Source organism: Lipotes vexillifer, unplaced genomic scaffold, assembly GCF_000442215.2.
Source record: "Lipotes vexillifer unplaced genomic scaffold, Lipotes_vexillifer_v1.1 scaffold815, whole genome shotgun sequence".
In the NCBI taxonomy this organism is placed as follows: Eukaryota; Metazoa; Chordata; class Mammalia; order Artiodactyla; family Lipotidae; genus Lipotes; species Lipotes vexillifer.
In genome coordinates, this window is record NW_006773723.1 from 1,574,589 (window position 1) to 1,594,065 (window position 19,477).

General features: G+C 38.5%; 1 protein-coding gene across 2 annotated transcripts in view; it reads left to right on the plus strand.

The window, feature by feature from the left end:
- DNAJC5B (DnaJ heat shock protein family (Hsp40) member C5 beta) overlaps positions 1 to 19,477 on the plus strand; it is an 82,510-nt gene that overhangs the window by 15,765 nt on the left and 47,268 nt on the right. The window contains exons 2-4 of one of the 2 annotated variants that reach the window (XM_007448471.1): positions 874 to 1,024; positions 12,840 to 12,959; positions 19,243 to 19,370. In XM_007448471.1, coding sequence (XP_007448533.1) covers positions 19,252 to 19,370 — 119 coding nt within the window. In that variant the 5' untranslated portion in view covers positions 874 to 1,024; positions 12,840 to 12,959; positions 19,243 to 19,251. The remainder of the gene's footprint in view (positions 1 to 873; positions 1,025 to 12,839; positions 12,960 to 19,242; positions 19,371 to 19,477) is intronic. The other variant, XM_007448472.1, reaches the window with a different exon arrangement.

Below are 19,477 nucleotides of genomic sequence, written 5' to 3' on the forward strand. Positions count from 1 at the left end.
GCTGTGCTAATGGGCTGATTACGACTTAGTGGGCTAGTTGTTCATCTGAAAGAGAAAACTTCAGCAGAATGAGGGGAAAATGTGTATCTACAATAGAGGGCACAAAGTCATTGCCATTATCCCAATGAGTAAGTTGAAATGTACCACTGGAAACTCCAGTGTGGACACTAGAAATTGGTGCAAGGCCATGACCTGTTTGGCACACAACAGGGGACTGTGCTGCCTCCCAGTCCTGTGACTGTTGCAGGGGCCTGGCCACGTGCACTAACAAGAGAGGATTCTCCGCCAATTGTGATTCTATTTCTCGATTCAGCCTTTTAAATTAACAAGGATTTAAAGGAACAGATTTGGAAGCAGAGCACTTAGATTGGACCCCAGTTCCAGCTTTCTGCCCCTCATTATTGATGTTCATGCTTGGGGGAAGTGATATGACCGCAGGTAGTCAGTCATCTCTTTCTTAAAATGGACACTGGGTATCAGATAATGTATTTCACTTGTGAAAAAACTTATTAGGAAATTACCAAGGGTGGTTTAAGTGCAGTTATTCATCTCTAGAGGGAATCCTTTAGTATTTCCTTCACTTTCAAACACATGTCTGTTACCTGGGCTGGGTGAGGCTTCATTTGAAAGTGGGCTTTATTAGAGTTAAAGATATGCCTTTAGGCCAGTCCTATTAAACTACCATTTAAATACCCCCCAAAATAGGAATGACGACTCTTTTGGTTTCTATGTACTCTGCTGGTTTTGTAGTCTGTTTAGCCACATTTAGATGACAATTTGTAGAACAATCACTGTATTGGAAAACCTTACTGAAAAGAAATTTTGCCTTGAGCAAAGGTTTATGTCTTTGTTTTTATCTTCTATCTTTTAAAGCTAATTAACATAAGAGACATCTTGAACTAAGGTGAATGGGGAACAACCATCCGCAAAATCAAGGATCAACGTTCTGCTTACAGACATTTTGTCAAATAAACAATTCTGTTGGACTTGAAGTCTCCTTGGTTTATCACAGCAATTGCTTACTGTAAGTAAGCAGCAAGGTGTTTAAATTTCACATCTGTGAAGTAAATGTTATGTTTCGTAGCAGCAGCCAAGACACAGTCAATATTTTTTCAGTAATACAGGTCTCAGATTCAGAGCTTTACTTAACCAAATAAATACTGTCCTTGACACTGAACTACTTACTGGACCTCATTAATGAACGTGCTTATTGGTAGTTCCTTGTTTAAAGCTATTACTACAATATTTTTCTTGAGCTTTAAAATATGCTCCATCTGGCTCATTCACAGATTGATAAGCAAGGGAAGATAGCAGGCAACAACCCCCTGGAATTAGACTGTGAACTCCTGAAGCAAAGCTCTCTGATGAGTTACAGCTTGGGCTGTGAAATCAGTCAGCCTGGTTTCAAAGCCTGGGTCCACGGCTTACTAGCTGGTGACCTTGGGCAATTCATTCAGCCTCTCCAATCTTATGGAGGATAAGGATATGAAAGTATCCACCTTATAATTTTGTAGGGTTCCAATGAGAGAATCTAGTTAACATGCTAGTTACTATCATCACCAGTGCCACCATCACCACCTCTGAAACCCTCACAACCCCCAGTATAATGTCTCGCACTATATTCATCACATAGCTCATTCTACCTACTGATGAATTACAGATTTGGGATGAACTCTACCAGGATTGCCCATTCTTCCAGCATACTGTTTCAATTTTAGGGGGCAGAGAGAGAGAGGACCATATTAACAATTGCTCAAACCCCAACCCTAGAAAATAATCATTAGATTTGTGTTTATAAAAGTACCTAGTATCGTTCTTGGCACACCTATACTAGGTATTTGATAAAAGGTCTGAGATAAAAAGGGTTCATATTTTATTACTCTTTTACAGAGAAGACACAGGTTTAAAGTGACTTTCCCAGAGTCTACAGGAATGTTGTTTTGGGATACTCCTTCTTGATTTAAACTATGCAAAGCCAAATTTTATTTTCTGTTGAATCACACAGATGCCATTATCTTTGCTAAGTGTTTTCTTAGGAAATCCAGGCAATGGAAAATTCCTCTAGAGAGCTGCTTGGTCGACAAGTGCTTTCCATGTTACTTAACTAAAGCTGTCAGGTCCAGTGAATAAGGAAACTAGTCAGCACTGGCTCTTAATGTGGGCAGCTCTATAGAAACACCTGGAGCCCTAAAAGTGCCTGAGCCAGGCCCACTCTGCAAGATTTTGCTTTGGGATAAATCTGAGAGATGTTGCTTTTGGACAACATGGGTGGGGTCTAGACATCAGAATTCTTAAAATCTTTCCAAGTGATTCTAGAAAGAGCTCCTATCTAGTTCTTCCCCCGTAGTCTTCTATGATTCTTTTTAAAACTGAAGTATAGTTGATTTACAATATTATATTAATTTCTGGTATATAGCATAGTAATTCAGTGTTTTATAGATTATACTCCATTTAAAGTTATTACAAATAACGGCCATATTTCCTTGTACTGTACAATGTCCTTGTTGCTTATTTATTTTATACATAGTAGTTTGTATCTCTTAATTCCGTACCCCTATCTTGCCCCATCCTCCCTTTCCTCTCCCTACTGGTAACCACTAGTCTGTTCTCCATATCTGTGAGTCTGTTCCTGTTTTGTTATATTCATTCATTTGTTTTATTTTTTTTAGACTCCACATACAAGTGATAACACTTGTCTTTGTCTGACTTACTTCACTAAGCATAACACCCTCTAGGTCCATCCATGTTGCTGCAAATGGCAGAATTTCATTCTGTTTTTACAGCTGAGTAATATTCCAGTGTGTGTGTGTGTGTGTGTGTGTGTGTGTGTGTGTGTGTGTGTGTGTCTTGGCTATTATGAATAATGCTGCTCTGACATTGGGGTGCATGTATTTTTTTAGAATTGGTGTTTTTGTTTTCTTTGGATATATACCTAGCAGTGGAATTGCTGGATCATATGGCAGTTCTATTCTTAGTTTTTTGAGGAACCTCTGTACTGTTTTCCATAGTGGCTGCACCAATTTACATTCCCACCAACAATGTAGGAGGGTTCCCTTTTCTCCACGTCCTTGCCAAAATTTCTTATTTGTAGACTTTTTGATGATAGCCAGTTGCACAGGTGTGAGGTGATATCTCACTGTGGTTTTAATTGCATTTCTCTGATGATTAGCGATGTTGAGCATTTTTTCAAGTGTCTGTTGGCCATCTGTATACCTTCTTTGGAAAAATGTCTATTCAGTTCTTCTACCCATATTTTTCATTGGGTTGTTTGTTTGTTTGGATATTAACCCCTTGTCAGTCACACCATTTGCAAATACTTTCTCCCATTCTGTAGGTTGTCTTTTTGTTTTGCCAATGATTTCCTTTGCTGTGCAAAAGATTTTAAGTTTAATTAGGTCCCATTTGTTTATTTTTGCTTCTGTTTCTTTTGTCTTAAGAGACAGATCCAAAAAGATATTGCTGCGATTTATGTCAAGGAGTGTTCTGCCTATATTTTCCTCTAGGAGTTTTATAGTATTTTTAGGTCTTTAATCCATTTTGAGTTTATTTTTGTGTATGATGTCAGAGAATGTTCTAATTTCATTCTTTTATATGTAGCTGTCCAGTTTTCCCAACACCACTTATTGAAGAGACTGTCTTTCCTCCATTGTATATTCTTGCCTCCTTTGTCGTAGACCATAAATTCGTGAGTTTATTTCTTGGCTCTCTATTCTGTCCCATTGATCAATATATTTGTTTCTGTGCCAGTATCATGCTGTTTTGCTTACTGTTTTGCTTTATCCTACAGTCTGAAGTCAGGGAGCTTGATACCTCCAGATTTGTTCTTTTTTCTCAAGATTGCTTTGGCAATTCAGGGTCATTTGTAGTTTCATATAACTTAGGATTATTTGTTCTACTTCTGTGAAAAATGTTATTGGTATTTTGATAGAGAGTGCATTGTATCTGTAGATTGCTTTAGGTAGTATGGCTATTTTACAATATTAATTCTTCCAATCCAAGAACATGGGAGGATATCTTTCTATCTTCTTTGTATCATCTTCAATTTCCTTCAGCAGTGTTTTACAGTTTTCAGAGTATAGATCTTTCTTCTACTTGGTTAAGTTTATCCCTAGGTATTTTATTCTTTTTGATATGATTTTAAACAGGATTTTTTTCTTGCTTTCTCTTTCTGATAGTTCATATTAATGTTTAGAAAAGCAACAGATTTACGTATATCAATCTTGTATCCTGCAACTTTACTAATTCATTTATTAGTTTTAAGAGTTTTTTGTGGAGACTTTAGGGTTTTCTAGAAATAGTATCATGTCATCTGCAAATAGTCACAATTTTAGTTCTTCCCTTCCAATTTGGATGCCTTTTATTTCTTTTTCTTGTCTGATGGCTGTGGCATTTCCAATAATACGATAAACAGAAGTGATGAGAGTAGGCATCCTTGTCTTGTTCCTGACTTTAGAAGAAAGGCTTTAGGCTTTTCACTGTTGAGTATGATGTCAGCCACGGGTTTGTCATAAATGGTCTTTATTATGTTGGGATATGTTCCCTCTATACCCACTTTGATGAGAGTTTTTATCATGAATGGATGTTGAATTTTGTCAAATGCTTTTTCTGCATCTTTTGAGATGATCGCATGATTTTTTTACCCTTCCTTTTCTTAATGTGGTGTATCACGCTGACTGGTTTGTGAATATTGGACCACCTTTGCATCCCTGGAATAAATCCCACTTGATCATGGTGTATGATCCTTTTTATTTATTGTTGAATTCAGCTTACTAATATTTTGTTGAGAATTTTTGCATCTACATTCATCAGAGATATTGGCTTGTAATTTTCTTTTTTTGTAGTGTCTTTGTCTGGTTTTGGTATCAGGGTAATGGTGGCCTAGTAGAATGAATTTGGGAGTGCTCTTCATCCTCTTCATTTTTTTGGAATAGTTTGAGCAGGACAGGTATTACCTCTTCTTTATATGTTTTTTAAAATCCCCCTGTGAAGCTCTCTGGTCCTGGACTTTTGTTTCCTGGGAGTTTTCAAATTACAAATTCAATTTTGCTACTAGTGATCAGTCTGTTCAGATTGTCTGTTTCTTTCTGATTCAGTCTTAGAGAGTTGTATGTTTCTAGAATTTGTCTATTTCTTCTAGGTTTTCCAATTTGTTGAAATATAACTGTTCACAGTATTCTCCTATGATATTTTGTATCCCTATGATATCTGTTGATTTTTCCTCTTTCATTTCTTATTCTGTTTATTTGGGTCCTCTCACTTTTCTTGATGGGCCTGGCTAAAGGTTTATCAATTTTGTTTATATTTAAAAAAAACAAAACAAAACAACTTGGTTTCACTGATCTTTTCTATTGTTTTTTTGGTCTCTATTTTATTTCCTCTCTGATCTTTAGTATTTCCTTCCTTCTGCTGACTTTGGGCTTTGTTTTTCTTTTTCTAATTCCTTTAGATGGTAAGTTAGGTTGTTTGAGATTTTTCTTGTTTCTTAAGGTAGGCCTGTATCGCTATAAACTTCCTGCTTAGAACTGCTTTTGCTGCATCCCATAGATTTTGGAAAGTTGTGTTTCCATTTTCATTTGTCTCAAGGTATTTTCTGATTTATTTCCTCTTTGCTGTCTTCATTGACTCACTCTTTTTTTAGTAGCATGTTGTTTAGTCTCCATGCTTTTCCCATTTTTCGTCTTGCAACTGATTGCTAGTTTCATACTGTTGTGGTCAGAAAAACAGCTTGATATAATTTCTATCCTCTAGAATCTGTTGAGACTTATTTGGTGGCCTAGCATGTGATCCATCATGGAGAGTGTTCCACATGCACTTGAAAAGAATGTGTATTCTTCTGTTTTTAGATGGAAAGTTTTATAGATAGCTATTAAATCCAACTGGTCTAATATCATTTAAGACCACTGTTTCCTTACTGATTTTCTGCCTGGATGATCTGTGCATTGATGCAAGTGGGGTGTTAAAGTCCCCTACTATTACTGTATTTTTGTCAGTTTCTCCTTTTATGTCTGTTAATATTTTCTTTATATATTTAGGTGCTTCTGTATTAGGTACATATATGTTGATGAATGTTATATTCTCTTCTTGTACTGATCCCTTTATCATTATATAATGCTCTTTATCTTTTGTTACAGACTTTTTTTTTTTTTTTTTTTTTGCAGTACACAGGCCTCTCCCTGTTGTGGGCTCTCCCGTTGTGGAGCACAGGCTCTGGACACACAGGCCCAGTGGCCACAGCTCATGGGCCCAGCCACTCCACGGCATGTGGGATCCTCCCAGACCAGGGCATGAACCCGTGTCCCCTGCATCAGCAGGCGGAGTCTCAACTGCTGCGCCACCAGGGAAGCCCCTAGACTTTCTTTTAAAGTCTGTTTTTTTTCTGATATGAGTACCGCTACCTCTGCTTTCTTGTCATTTCCATTTGCATGAAATATCTTTTCCCATCCTCTCACTTTCAGTCTGTGTGTGTCTATTTCTGAAGTGAGTCTCTTTTTAGATGGATCTTGTTCTTTTGTTTTCAATTGGCCACCCTATGTCTTTTGATTGAAACACTTAGTTCATTGACATTCAAAATGATTATGGATAGGTATATACTTATTGCCAGTTTGCTGCTTCTTTCTGGTTGTTTTGATAGTTCTTCTCTGTTCTTTTCTTCTTTTAGTTTCTTCTTTTGTTGTTTAATAATTTTCTTTAGTGGTATGCTTGTTTTCCTTTCTCTCTAGTTTTTGTATATCTATGTAGGTTTTTGATTTGTGGTTACCATCTCCCTTAGCCTTCTATGATTCTAATCTTTCTTCATATTTACAGATTTAGGCACATTAAAATTCCATCCCCTTTGTAACCCCTTTTTAAAAGGGACATTTTTTAACTTTGGAAAATTAGGCGACATAATAGGAATTAACCAATTTGCATTATGAAACATAAACACTTGATTTTATAGAAGAATTGCCAGAATTGTTCCATAATTTGGTTTGAGGTGCTGCTGGAGTGGTTGCCAACAGCCTCTCATTTTTACACAGTCAAGGCAATAACTTATTTTTTTCCTTTCTAAATTCATTTAACAGAATGAAGCTTACCCAGATGACCCGTCCCATGAAATTTATAAAGTGGGTGGCCTGAATTCCATATATAGCAATAATAATAATAATGATAATAATAATAATGTAGAAAGGTAATAATAGTAACAGTGATAGTGATAATAATGCCTTTGTTCACTGCATTGGTTTGTTTAGATTAGGATTTATTTGTTGGAACTATGTGCCCTTGGACATCACATGTTCAAAATGAGTGGTGCTTGCACCTACTGATATATAAAGTTTACATTAAACAATATGTACCCTAACGTTTATGATTCTTAGATTATTTTGGTCAAAAATTCAAATTCATCTAGTACCTGCTGCAGATTCTATGCTAATGTATTGGTACTAGTCATTTATTATAATAACCCTAACCCCATATGGTAATTCAGAGAGGTATATAAAACATCTCTAGGAGCACCTAAGGGAATAGTGAAGACCCCATAAATAGAATACACAGGGAAAATTTGCATGCAATGCCACCCCCCCCCAAACACACACACACACACACACACACAGACGTCTCTCTCCAATTTTCTAGAAAGGGCACATTGGTTCAATCTTGGAATATTTTCTAGGTTACCCTCTTCAAACTTTAATGATTACATTGGCAACGCTTTTATAGTACATTTGGTGCATTTTGCATCAAGGACTTATTTATGTGCTTACCGTGAGTTATGTCCTTTTACAAATATCATTTGAAGCATACCATTTCTAGAAAGCCTCACCTGTTTTAGTGGAATATGATTCCATTAATCTCTGGCTGTATCTTTAGATTATATATCAGAAGCCATATGTGTATAGGCATGTGCTGACATCCTATGTATTAGAGCACACATCAGCATGAATCTTTTATTTCTTCAATTTAAGTGCCCAGGGCCACTGAATGTACTCTTCCACCTGCCTAGAATATATTTGCTTCTACAAACAATCCCTTCATCTAGTTCTTTTCAGTTATCTGCTTGGTTATTTTTGTTCAGGGAAGCTTTTTCTGATCCTCCCCTGCTCCACTGATTTACACAGTCTTACATCTCTCCAAAGTCTTACTTTTATACTTATTTGAGTGATCATTTGATTAATCTCTGTCTCTATTGGTAGGTTGTAACTCTGTAAACCACAAACCCAGAGTCTGTGTTTGGTTTTGTTTACCAGGATATTTCTAGCATTTAGCCCAATGCCTAGACCTAGTAGGTAACCAACTGTTGAATGACTAGATGAATAAGAAATTATGTTTTCTCTCTGAGAAACAGCTGTAGTTTTACTTCACCTAAGAGTTTTGCAATACTTAAAAAAATTATAAACTCATGGTTTAGCCAATATTAAAAAATAAAAAAGTAATGATTTAAGAAGAGAGTGGTTAATTGTGTAAAAATAATGGATTTTACTAAAACTATTTATTAAACTGAATTTGAGGCTTTAAACGTCAATTTTAAAAAACATCACCCATAATCTCACCATATTAATATAGCAACTATTTTCATTTCATCGAAAGACACTGCCCTTCTAATGAAACTTAAGAGCTTTTGCACAGGAAAGGAAACCTAAGCAAAACAAAAAGACAACCTAGGGGTTGGGAGAAAATATTTGCAAACAATGCTACCGACAAGGGCTTAATTTCCAAAATATACAAAAATTTCATACAGCTTAATATCAAAAAACAAACAACCCAATCACAAAATGGGCAGAAGACCTAAATACACATTTCTCCAAAGAAGACATTCAGATGGCCAACAGGCAAATGAAAAGATGCTCAATATTGCCAATTACTAGAGAAATGCAAATCAAAACTATAATGAGGGGCTTCCCTGGCGGCGCAGTGCTTGAGAGTCCGCCTGCCGGTGCAGGGGACGCGGGTTCGTGCCCCGTTTCGGGAGGATCCCGCATGCCGCGGAGCGGCTGGGCCCGTGGGCCATGGCCGCTGAGCCTGCGCGTCCGGGGCCTGTGCTCCGCAGATGGGAGGGGCCACAGCGGTGAGGGGCCCGCATAACGCAAGAAAAAAAAAAAAAAAAAAACTATAATGAGGTATCATCTCACACCAGTCAGAATGGCCATCATTAAAAATCTACAAACAATAAATGCTGGAGAGGGTGTGGAGAAAAGGAAACCCTGCTACACTGTAGGTGGGAATGTAAATTGGTGCAGCCACTATGGAGAACGGTGCAGAGGTTCCTTAAAAAACTAAAAATAAAGTTACCATACAAGCCTGCAATCCCACTCCTGGGCATATATCCAAAGAAAACTCTAATTTGAAAAGATACATGCACCCCAATGTTCACAGCAGCGCTATTTACAATAGCCAAGACATGGAAACAACCTAAATGTCCATTGACATATGAATGGATAAAGAAGATGTAGCATATATCTATATACATACTTATATAGATATAGATATATAGATATATATAATGGAATATTACTCAGCCATAAAAATGAATAAAATAATGTCATTTGCAGCAACATGGATGGACCTAGTGATGATCATATTAAGTGAAGTAAGTCAGACAACAAAAGACAAATATTATATGATATCACTTATATGTGGAATCTAAAAAACTGATACCAACAAACTTATTTATGAACTGGAAATAGACTCACACAGAAAACAAACTTATGGTTACCAAAGGGGATAGTGGGGTGGGGGGGGGAGAGATAAATTAGGAGTCTGGGATTAACATATACACACTACTATATATAAAACAGATAGACAACAAGGACCTACTGTATAGCATAGGAAACTATAATCAATATCTTGTAATAACCTATAATGGAAAAGAATCTGAAAAAGAATGCATACATGCATATATGTATGTATATATATATACACATAAATATATAACTGAATCACTATTCTGTACACTTGAAACTAACACAACACTGTAAATTAACTATACTTCAATTTTAAAAAAAAAAGGACATTTGTCCTTAAGCTGAAGGGTTGATGGAACTTGGGTATTCAGCTTTACATGTCTTTAGTTCCCCTCACCCCTGCCCCATTTATCTGCATGAAGATGGGCTGCTTCCTAAACTCTGGCTGGAAATCAGGATCTATGAGAAATAGCCTTTGTATCTGAAGAAAAACAACGATATCTAGAGGTGAGAATGCTCTGAAATGTTTATACAAAATAGCACTAGGATTTGCTACCTGTCATACTAAGCAGCAAACTTAAACACTACCTTCAACTTCAGGAGCCAGACCACATTTTGCAAAATTCAGGAGTAATACCTGTCTCACTTGACTTAAGACTTTTTCAGTCTGTACGATCTTACTCAAAATCATAGGGAACTATTCTCTCTTGTGACCTTCTATTTTATATGAGACTTTGACCATTGTTTTAACAAGAAATCCCTAATTTTTTTTTTGTCTGTGCCATTTGGTATGCAGGATCTTAGTTCCCTGACCAGGGATTGAACCCATGCCCCCTGCAATGGAAGCGTGGAGTCTTAACCACTGGACCGCCAAGGAAGTCCCAAGAAATCCCTAATTCTTTTTTTTTTTGCATTATGCGGGCCTCTCACTGTTGTGGCCTCTCCCATTGCGGACCACAGGCTCCGGACGCGCAGGCTCAGCGGTCATGGCTCACGGGCCTAGCCGCTCCGCGGCATGTGGGATCTTCCCAGACCAGGGCACGAACCCGTGTCCCCTGCATCAGCAGGCGGACTCCCAACCACTGCGCCACCAGGGAAGCCCCCTCCCTAATTCTTAAAACCACCTCAGTCACCACTGTGACTCAGTGCCTCTTAACTAAGATTAGGGTAAAATGTTCAGATATGAAAACAGGTGAATTAATGTAGTGAGAAATTACAGTCTCACCCTTATTAATGTTACATGGTCCTTCCAGTAATTTTAAAGCAACTGATTAGTACTAGCCTTAGACCAAAGGAAAATAAAATTAAAAAGAACCCACTTTGACTCTGAATAGCTAAAGCAAACTTGAGAAAGAACAACAAAGCTGGAGATATCACACTCCCTGATTTCAAACTATATTATTAATATAAATGCTATAGTAATCAAAACAGTATGGTATTGGCATAAAAACAGACACACAGATCAATGGAACAGAACACAGAGCCCAGAAATAAAGCCATGCTCGTATGGTCAATTAATCTATGAGAAAGGAGCCAAGAACATACACTGGGGAAAGGACAGTCTCTTCAATAAATGTGTTGGGAAAACTGGACAACCACATGCAAAAGAATGAAACTGGACCATTATCTTACACCGTACACAAAAATCAACTCAAAATGGATTAAAAACGTGAAGGTAAGACCTGAAACCATAAAAGTCCTAGAAGAAAATGTAGGTGGTAAGCACCTTGACATCGGTGTTGGTGACATTTTGGATTTGACATTAAAAGCAAAGGCAACTAAAGCACAAATAGACAAGTGGGAATATGTCAAACTAAAAACCTTCTGTACAGCAAAGGACACCATCAACAAAGTGAAAAGGCAACCTACCAAATGGGAGAAAGTATTTGCAAATCATATATCCGATAACGGGTTAATAACTAAAATATATACAGAATTCATACAAATCAATAGCAAAAAAGCAAGCAACCCAAATAAAAAATGGATAGAGGATCTGAATAGGTATTTTTCCAAAGAAGACATGCAGATGGCCAACAGGTCCATGAAAAGGCGCTCAACACTAATCATCAGGGAAATGCAAGTCACAACCATAGTAAGATATAACTTCACACCTGTCCAAATGGCTATCATCAAAAAGTCTACAAATAACACATGCTGACGAAAATGTGGAGAAAATGGAGCCTCTTGTGCACTGTTTGTAAGAATGTAAATTGGTGTATCAACTATGGCAAACAGTACCGAGGTTCCTCAAAAAGTTGAAAACAGAACTACCATATATTTCAGCAATTTCTCTTCTGGGTATTTATCCAAAGAAAACATTAACTCGAAAAGATACCTGCACCCCCATGTTCATTGAAGCATTATTTGCAATAGCCAAGATATGTAAACAACCTAAGTGTATATCAATGGATGAATGGATAAAGAAAATGTGGTATATATCACTTAGCCATAAAAAAGAAGGAAATCTTGCCATTTATGACAACATGGATGGACCCTGAGGGTACCATGCTAAGTGAAATAATTCAGACAAACACTATATAATCTCACTTACATGTGAAATTAAAAAAAAACAAAACAAACCTGAGCTCACAGATACAGAGAACAGATTGGTGGGTGCCATAAGCAGAGGGGGGTGGGGGACGTGGTTGTGGTAATGGGTGGGTGAAATGGGTGAAGGGGGTCAAAAGGTACAAACTTCTAGCTATAAAATAAGTCATGGAGATGTCATGTACAGCATGGTGACTATAGTTAATAATACCGTATGGCATATTTGAAAGTTGCTAAGAGAGTAGATCTTAAAAGTTTTCATCACAAGAAAATAAATTTGTAACTATGTATGGTGATGGATGTTACCTAGACTTACCATGGTGATCTTTTAGCAATATATACAAATATTGAATCATTACATTGTACACCTGAAACGAATTAAATATGTCAACTATATCTCAGTAATAATAAAAAAAAAGAACCCACTTTGCATGTCAGGAGATAGCACATTTTCTTGATTGAATGTTCTGGTGGAAACCTGGAAGCAATTCCATAGCAGCATCTGGCTGAGCCAAGCAACAGTTGACTAATGATCAAATTAGAGGTAGCATGTATTTTGGTATCACTGGATGCCTTGTAATGGCAACCTTTGTGGTCATGCATGTTTTATTCTCTCTTTGTTATGTTTTCCAGAGGGATAACCAATTGGCTGATAGAGTAACAAATCAAAAGTAACTCGACTCCATTGACCCGCTTAAGCTCGCATGGGAACGACGGAAAGGAGCAGCCGTTTACTCTGAAAGAGCGGAGCAGGTATGAAACAATTCCTTGTTGTTGCCTTTCTTTATTGCTTTGCACATCTATTTCCAGACCAGTTGAAAACAGCAAGTTATTCCTGTTTGAAAACACAGAATCGGAGTTATAGGAACAGGCACTGTGGGTTATTTGTAACATTCCCAAGTTGTCTCATTTTCAGGTTGCTGTTTATAGAAGTACCAGTGCAGTCAAGAGGTAATTATTTTTCAGTAGCAAACTGTAATCACACTAGGGAGAATTATTACTGTAAAACATACGTTAGCATTTTGGATGTGTGTTTAGCTTTAAGATACAATGCCCTCTGAATAAGGAGATCTTGCTCCAATAAACATTTCTATAGAGGAATTATAGAAGTAATTAAAAAATGGTGAAAGATGTTGGCTCCTCCAATCACAGCCATCAGAAGTGTTTTTGCTGTTTAATGATCTAATCTCCCCTGCTCACATTCATTTTCTCAGCTGTGAAGGGACCCTGCCAAGAAAGGCATAGTTTGATTTTTTTTTCCATTTTCAGAATTCACATAATAGAGGTGAAGCTTCTTTTACTCTGAAGGAAACATTTCATGTCAACATGAAAAATTTAGAACAGCATTTGTAGGGCTTCTGGAATTAGAACCTTTAAAATATGTGTTTATTTTGAATTGGATGTCTGTCACCATTGGAGTGCTGAACGTTCTTTCAATTATATCTTTATCAAGAGACAGGTAAGCTGTATGTGTCTTGGTAGTGACTTTAGTGGTCAGTGGTTTAAGATATTATGATATTAATGGATTGTAATGCAGCTAGAAAGTAATTTAAGTTCAGATGATTAAGTGTCATGCACTTATCATGCTCAAAATTAAATTACTTAATAACTTTGCATAACAGTTTTTTCTCTATAGGATAGTACAGATGAGAGACTATGAATAAATAATAAAGACTTGAGTTTTGCATAGGAATATTAGCATTCAAAAGGCTACAGAGGAAGAACTCATAAAGATTATATTTTATATAAGGAATTAAACAAGGGTATGACTCCATTGTTTAAGTTTAAGGAGAGTTTTTAGGAGATGCTTTGACTATTGCTCTGTAGTTAGTATGTTCTTGGCATAATGTCTTTATTTTCACACAATAAACAACTAAGGGTTTCAATGTATTACTCTATTGAATTTGACACTAAATGTCATCTGCATTAATAATATATGAAGAGTCTGGTTTCCAGCTCAGCGAGGGCACAGAAAAATAGCAGGTTGTTGCTTGACACACAGAAAGCAACCCTGCAGTCTTTGGGTTCCTTTACGTTTCAGTTTATAGAGTCAGCCAACTACTAACAACACTGATCAGCTATTGACCAACTATCTTTTTCTTGTGTTCCAATACTGATGTAACTTTTGTTAAGTACCTCAATTAAGAGACGTTGATGTTGTCCTCTAAAAAGAAATATTTTGATCTCTTGGGAATAGGGCAAAGAAGATGAAACAGAAAATAAACAAATTCCGAACTCTGTGACAACCCATTCTGAATACTATTCAATCCACAACATAAAGAAAGTCAGCTACTGGATTTCACTTAGCAGGAATAGATTACAGTGTGATTAGATTTCTAAATAAAGGATGATATGAAAAAATACATAAACCAAAGGAACAGCCTGTTACCATGTTGTCTTGGGCATGAGTTTCTATGTCCAGAACTACTTGAGAGATGGAATCTGCCTTCTTTTTCCATTGGGGAGAGGAGTATGTAAAGGGGTGGCTGTGGGGCAGGGAAGGGGGAACCCCAGATTGTTTCCAGGACTCCTCCAGCCCCCAAGTGACCTCCCTCTCTCGTTCCTCACCTGGAATAACTTTAGTGGGCAGTCTTGGAAAAATAAAGTCCCAGTCAAAATTGGGAAACTGTTCATGTTTGTGCCTTGTTGAAATTGATTTTAGCACGATCTGTTGATTTATGCAAGCCATGGCCTCTCTCTTATTTCATGAGATAGATGACGAAGAGTGAATACATTTTATTCCCTCAAACTGAAACTGTTTCTTTTGAATATAGAGACAAATAAAGGTAACTATTTTTCATATTTTTATTTCTTCTTAGTTCTCTTGACTAGCTCTCTACAAACTTTCTTTCTGAAAATGTCTTGACCCAGATTTATCACTGCTTCTTTTATCCATACTAGTAATGTCTACTATATCTGAATCTGTTTGGTTTGAATACCTTAGTGTATATATATATATATATATATATATATATATATATACACACACACACATATATATATGTGTGTGTGTGTATATATATATATATATATACACACACACACACACACATATATATATATATATACCATTGTTATGTCCCTGAAGTATTCATTCTCAAGTACCTGCAAGCCACTTTCAATTTAAAGGTAGAGTAGGTTGCAGTGATTTAAGAAAAATCCACAGTGGATAAGCCTGGCTTAAAGGTGCTCAGGGAACCGCTACTGATGTTTAACTGAGGTACATGACACTAAGGAGTATTGGTTGACAGTGACCAGAATCTATTTATAGCTAAGACATGCTCAAAAGAAAACAATGTATATGCATTTGTGTACAGGGAGGAATTTTACTGGCTCAACCCAAGGAAGGGTTGATGGACAAACTGTGGGAGGGGATGAGTTGCAAGTGTGCCCGAAACCAACTGGAACCAGGGGACTGAACCCCACCGAGGCTCTCTCTCCATCTCCTGCCACTGCTCCTCTTCTGCAGGTCTGTTTCAATCTCTCTCATTTCAGGCCAGCCAACAATACCCAAATTTTACATTTTACAAGTTTTACCATCTGAGAGATTGTTCTACATCAAAAAGAAAAACAAAAATCTTAGGGAAGGACCTAAGTTGACCTGGTTGACTTGGCTTGGGTAAGGTACACACTCCTGGTCTATTCAACTGAGATCACGTAAGACTGAGGCAGGTCTCACGAGACGCCTATGCTGCAGTGCAGAAGGAGGAGAAAGGAGAGCTAATAGGCTAATAGTAAAGTTGTCTGCTACAGTGATCTCTGGTCAGAATGCCCCGAAAGGCATTTGTTAAGTTGGCTTAGATGACCTCTAACTCCATATTCTACAGTCCTAGGATTTGAATCATTATGTTGATGTATTCTTTTTTTTTTTTTTTTTTTTTTTTTTTTGCGGTACGCGGGCCTCTCACTGTTGTGGCCTCTCCGGTTGCGGAGCACAGGCTCCGGACGCGCAGGCTCAGCGGCCATGGCTCACGGGCCCAGCCGCTCCGCGGCACGTGGGATCTTCCCAGACCGGGGCACGAACCCGCGTCCCCTGCATCGGCAGGCGGACTCTCAACCACTGCGACACCAGGGAAGCCCCAATGTTGATATATTCTTAGTTAGTGACTTTGGGGATCTTGCTACCCAGCGAGATCTTAAAATCTCCGAGACAAGTAGGATGACTGTGGTCCTATTCCTTGTCTACCAAGCCACACAGAAATCCCTACTTTCCAAATCCCATTCATTCATGGCATTTAGTGTGAATAGTGAGAAACCTACCTACCAGTCTTCTCCATTCCTGGGAACAGTTAGGTGGAAGTGTAGGGCAGAGAATCAGTATCCTGAGCATATGTGTGTGGTGGCAGCAGGAGAGAGGGGACAGAAAAGAAGTAGGGAGGGTGTCAGTTACTTGGGCAACTTTCCTTCAATTGTGAATATTCAGTTGGGCTGTGGTTCCAAGAGAGGGCTGAGCTGCAGAACTGGAACCCAGGGATGAATGACCCAGCCCCAAGTCTTGAATTACTTACTTGCTAGGGAAATTGTGATGGTAGGTAAGAGGGGCAAGGTAGACAGTAGTGAAAATAAGTGCTACGATTTACTGAGTGGCTGCCAGTCAGTATGGACATCTGCTGGATTTTGTTTTGTGGCAAGCAAAATTAGGATTCCTCCTCCTCTTGTCCTTGTGTGAACGAGACATTTGGGACTAGGGCCCCTCTGGCCTCCAGAAGCTCCACCTTCATGGAAGGCTAAATGAGGGGGGGACAACACAGTCATGCCAAAAGAGGAGCCTTTGTTCTTGTGTTGTTGTCCTCTGTTATGTCCGTTTTTTCCCCAGTGTCTTCAGGGCTGCAGGAGTTTTCCTTGGGGTCTGACTTTCTCCAGCACTGGCTTCCTTTTCTCCCCTCAAGAAGCTAAATGCTCACAAAAACATGTTGAAGTTCTTCACATTGTCCTTTTGGAACGCGGGCCTCTCATTGTTATGGCCTCTCTCGTTGCGGAGCACAGGCTCTGGACGCGCAAGCTCAGCGGCCACGGCTCACGGGCCCAACTGCCTCACAGCATGTGGGACTGGGACACGAACCCGTGTCCCCTGCATCGGCAGGCGGACTCTTAACCACTGCGCCACCAGGGAAGCCCAGCACATTGTCCTTCTTAATCGAATTACTTAGGACCACAAGCACTCACTGTGCCATGTTGCGGTCTCAGGGGCCTCTAAGACCACCCTGACCCACCAAATGACATTCAGAAGGCTCTGTTCTTGCCTGTGGTGGTTCAGTCATTAGTCTGGTGGAAGAAGAGCTCAAAGGTTGGCTTCAACCAAGCCCATCTACCACTGGGATGTGCCCATTTGGGTCTGCTGCTGCCACTGTTGTCACCAGGGATTCCTTGTGTTGAACATGAGTATCGCCACAACCCTGATGCCATCTCCTGAGCCCTGGTATATACATTCATACAGCACTTGCTGCCCAAAGCCCAAAGCCCAGAGATAGACAGTAATTTTCAAGGAACTTCTGGTCAGAGGAGCTTGCAATCTAAGTAATTTTATTTATTTATTTTTTCTTGTTTTGTTTTTGTGCTAAAATACAACATAAAGTTTACTTTTTTAACTGTACAATTCAATGACATGAAGTAAAATCACAGTGATATTTAACCATCACCACTATCTACTTCCAGAACTTTTTCATCATCCCAAAGAGAAATTTGTACCCATTAAGCAATAACTCCCCATTCCCCACTTCCCCCTCACCCCCCCACCTCTGGTAGCCTGTATTCTACTTTCTGTCTCTATGAATATGCCTATTCAAGGTACTCATATAACAGGGATCATATACAATATTTGTCCTTTTGTGACTGGCTTACTTCACTTAGATAATGTTTTCAAGGTTCATCTTATTGTAGCATGTATCAGAATTCCATTTCTTTTTAGAGCTGAGTAATATTTCGTTGTATGTACATACCACATTTTCATTTATCTGGCTTTTATGAATAATGCTGCTATGAACATTGGTATTTGTTTCTGTTTTTTAATATATTAACTTATTTAATTCTTCAACAGCTCTATGAGTTTAGGCACTTTTTTGTCTCCAATTTATAGATAGGGATGGTCATGCAGCTGGTCATGGCAAGGCCAATATTCCAACCCAGAGGGTCTGACTACATACAGTACACTCTCTGACTTACACACTGTGCCTCCTTTAATAAAAATAGTTCTTTGAAGTTACTATGTCCCAGGTACATTGTACGCATTATTTCTAAATACTTAAGGTATCCTTATGATGTGGGCTTTATTATCCTCATATTACAAGTGAAGACATTAAGGCTTGGCGAGGCTGAGTGTGGGCGCAGGAATGCCCCCAGTGTGCTTGGTTCTCCGTGCTTCTCCCCTAGAGCCAGAACACAGCAGGAAGATGGCTCCTTGGGACTTGGAACAGCACAGCCCTTTCTGTGCTGTGCTATCTCGTGTGCCAAGCTCATGAGCACTGTTGGGGGACTTGGTATCCCACAGCTGCAGAGAAGTTCTAACCAGGCTCCTAGATGAGACCAGGATTTTTTTTTTTTTTTGATACTTACAGAAAGTTGGTATTTTGCGTTTTGTTTGTTTGTTTGTTTTTAAAAATGCATACTCTAACAATGACTAGGCCAATAGAGTCAAAGTAAAATAGATGATTATTTCCATTGCTGGCTAAATTTGGAAAAGATACAAAAAAGGAGTTATGCAAATTCTGACCAAAAAAATCTATATATATCTGACTTGGGAGGACTGATTTTTAACAATTATGAGTTAGCTGGATATTTAGATAACATTTTGCTTCTATTTACCCATGTGGACAAAGCCATATTCCATTTGCATGGCTGCCTGTAGCCTTTAAAACCCTGACTGACTTGAAGCTCTAGTGTTGGCTTTCCTAACCTTTTCCCCGCTCCTTTTGCAGCTAACACAAAGATGTACTTCAGATTGTCGGTTTAAAAAAGGTCAGAAATGAACTATCTTCCCTTGAGAGAGTGGGATCCAGTATGCATAACCCTCACGGCTATTTCCCCTCTGGTTTTGCAGCTTGAGAAAATGGCATGTAACACACCTAACCAAAGACAGCGGACTATGTCAACATCTGGAGAAGCTCTATATGAGATTCTTGGTCTGAATAAGGGAGCATCAAATGAAGAAATTAAGAAAACCTACAGGTACAGAGGAAGTTCAATGATGATATTTCCTGTACTGCTAGTGATAGTTATTTTGTGATTGGCGAGTGCCTCCAATTAAAGATATAAGCTTCCTGCTGGGACCCGGG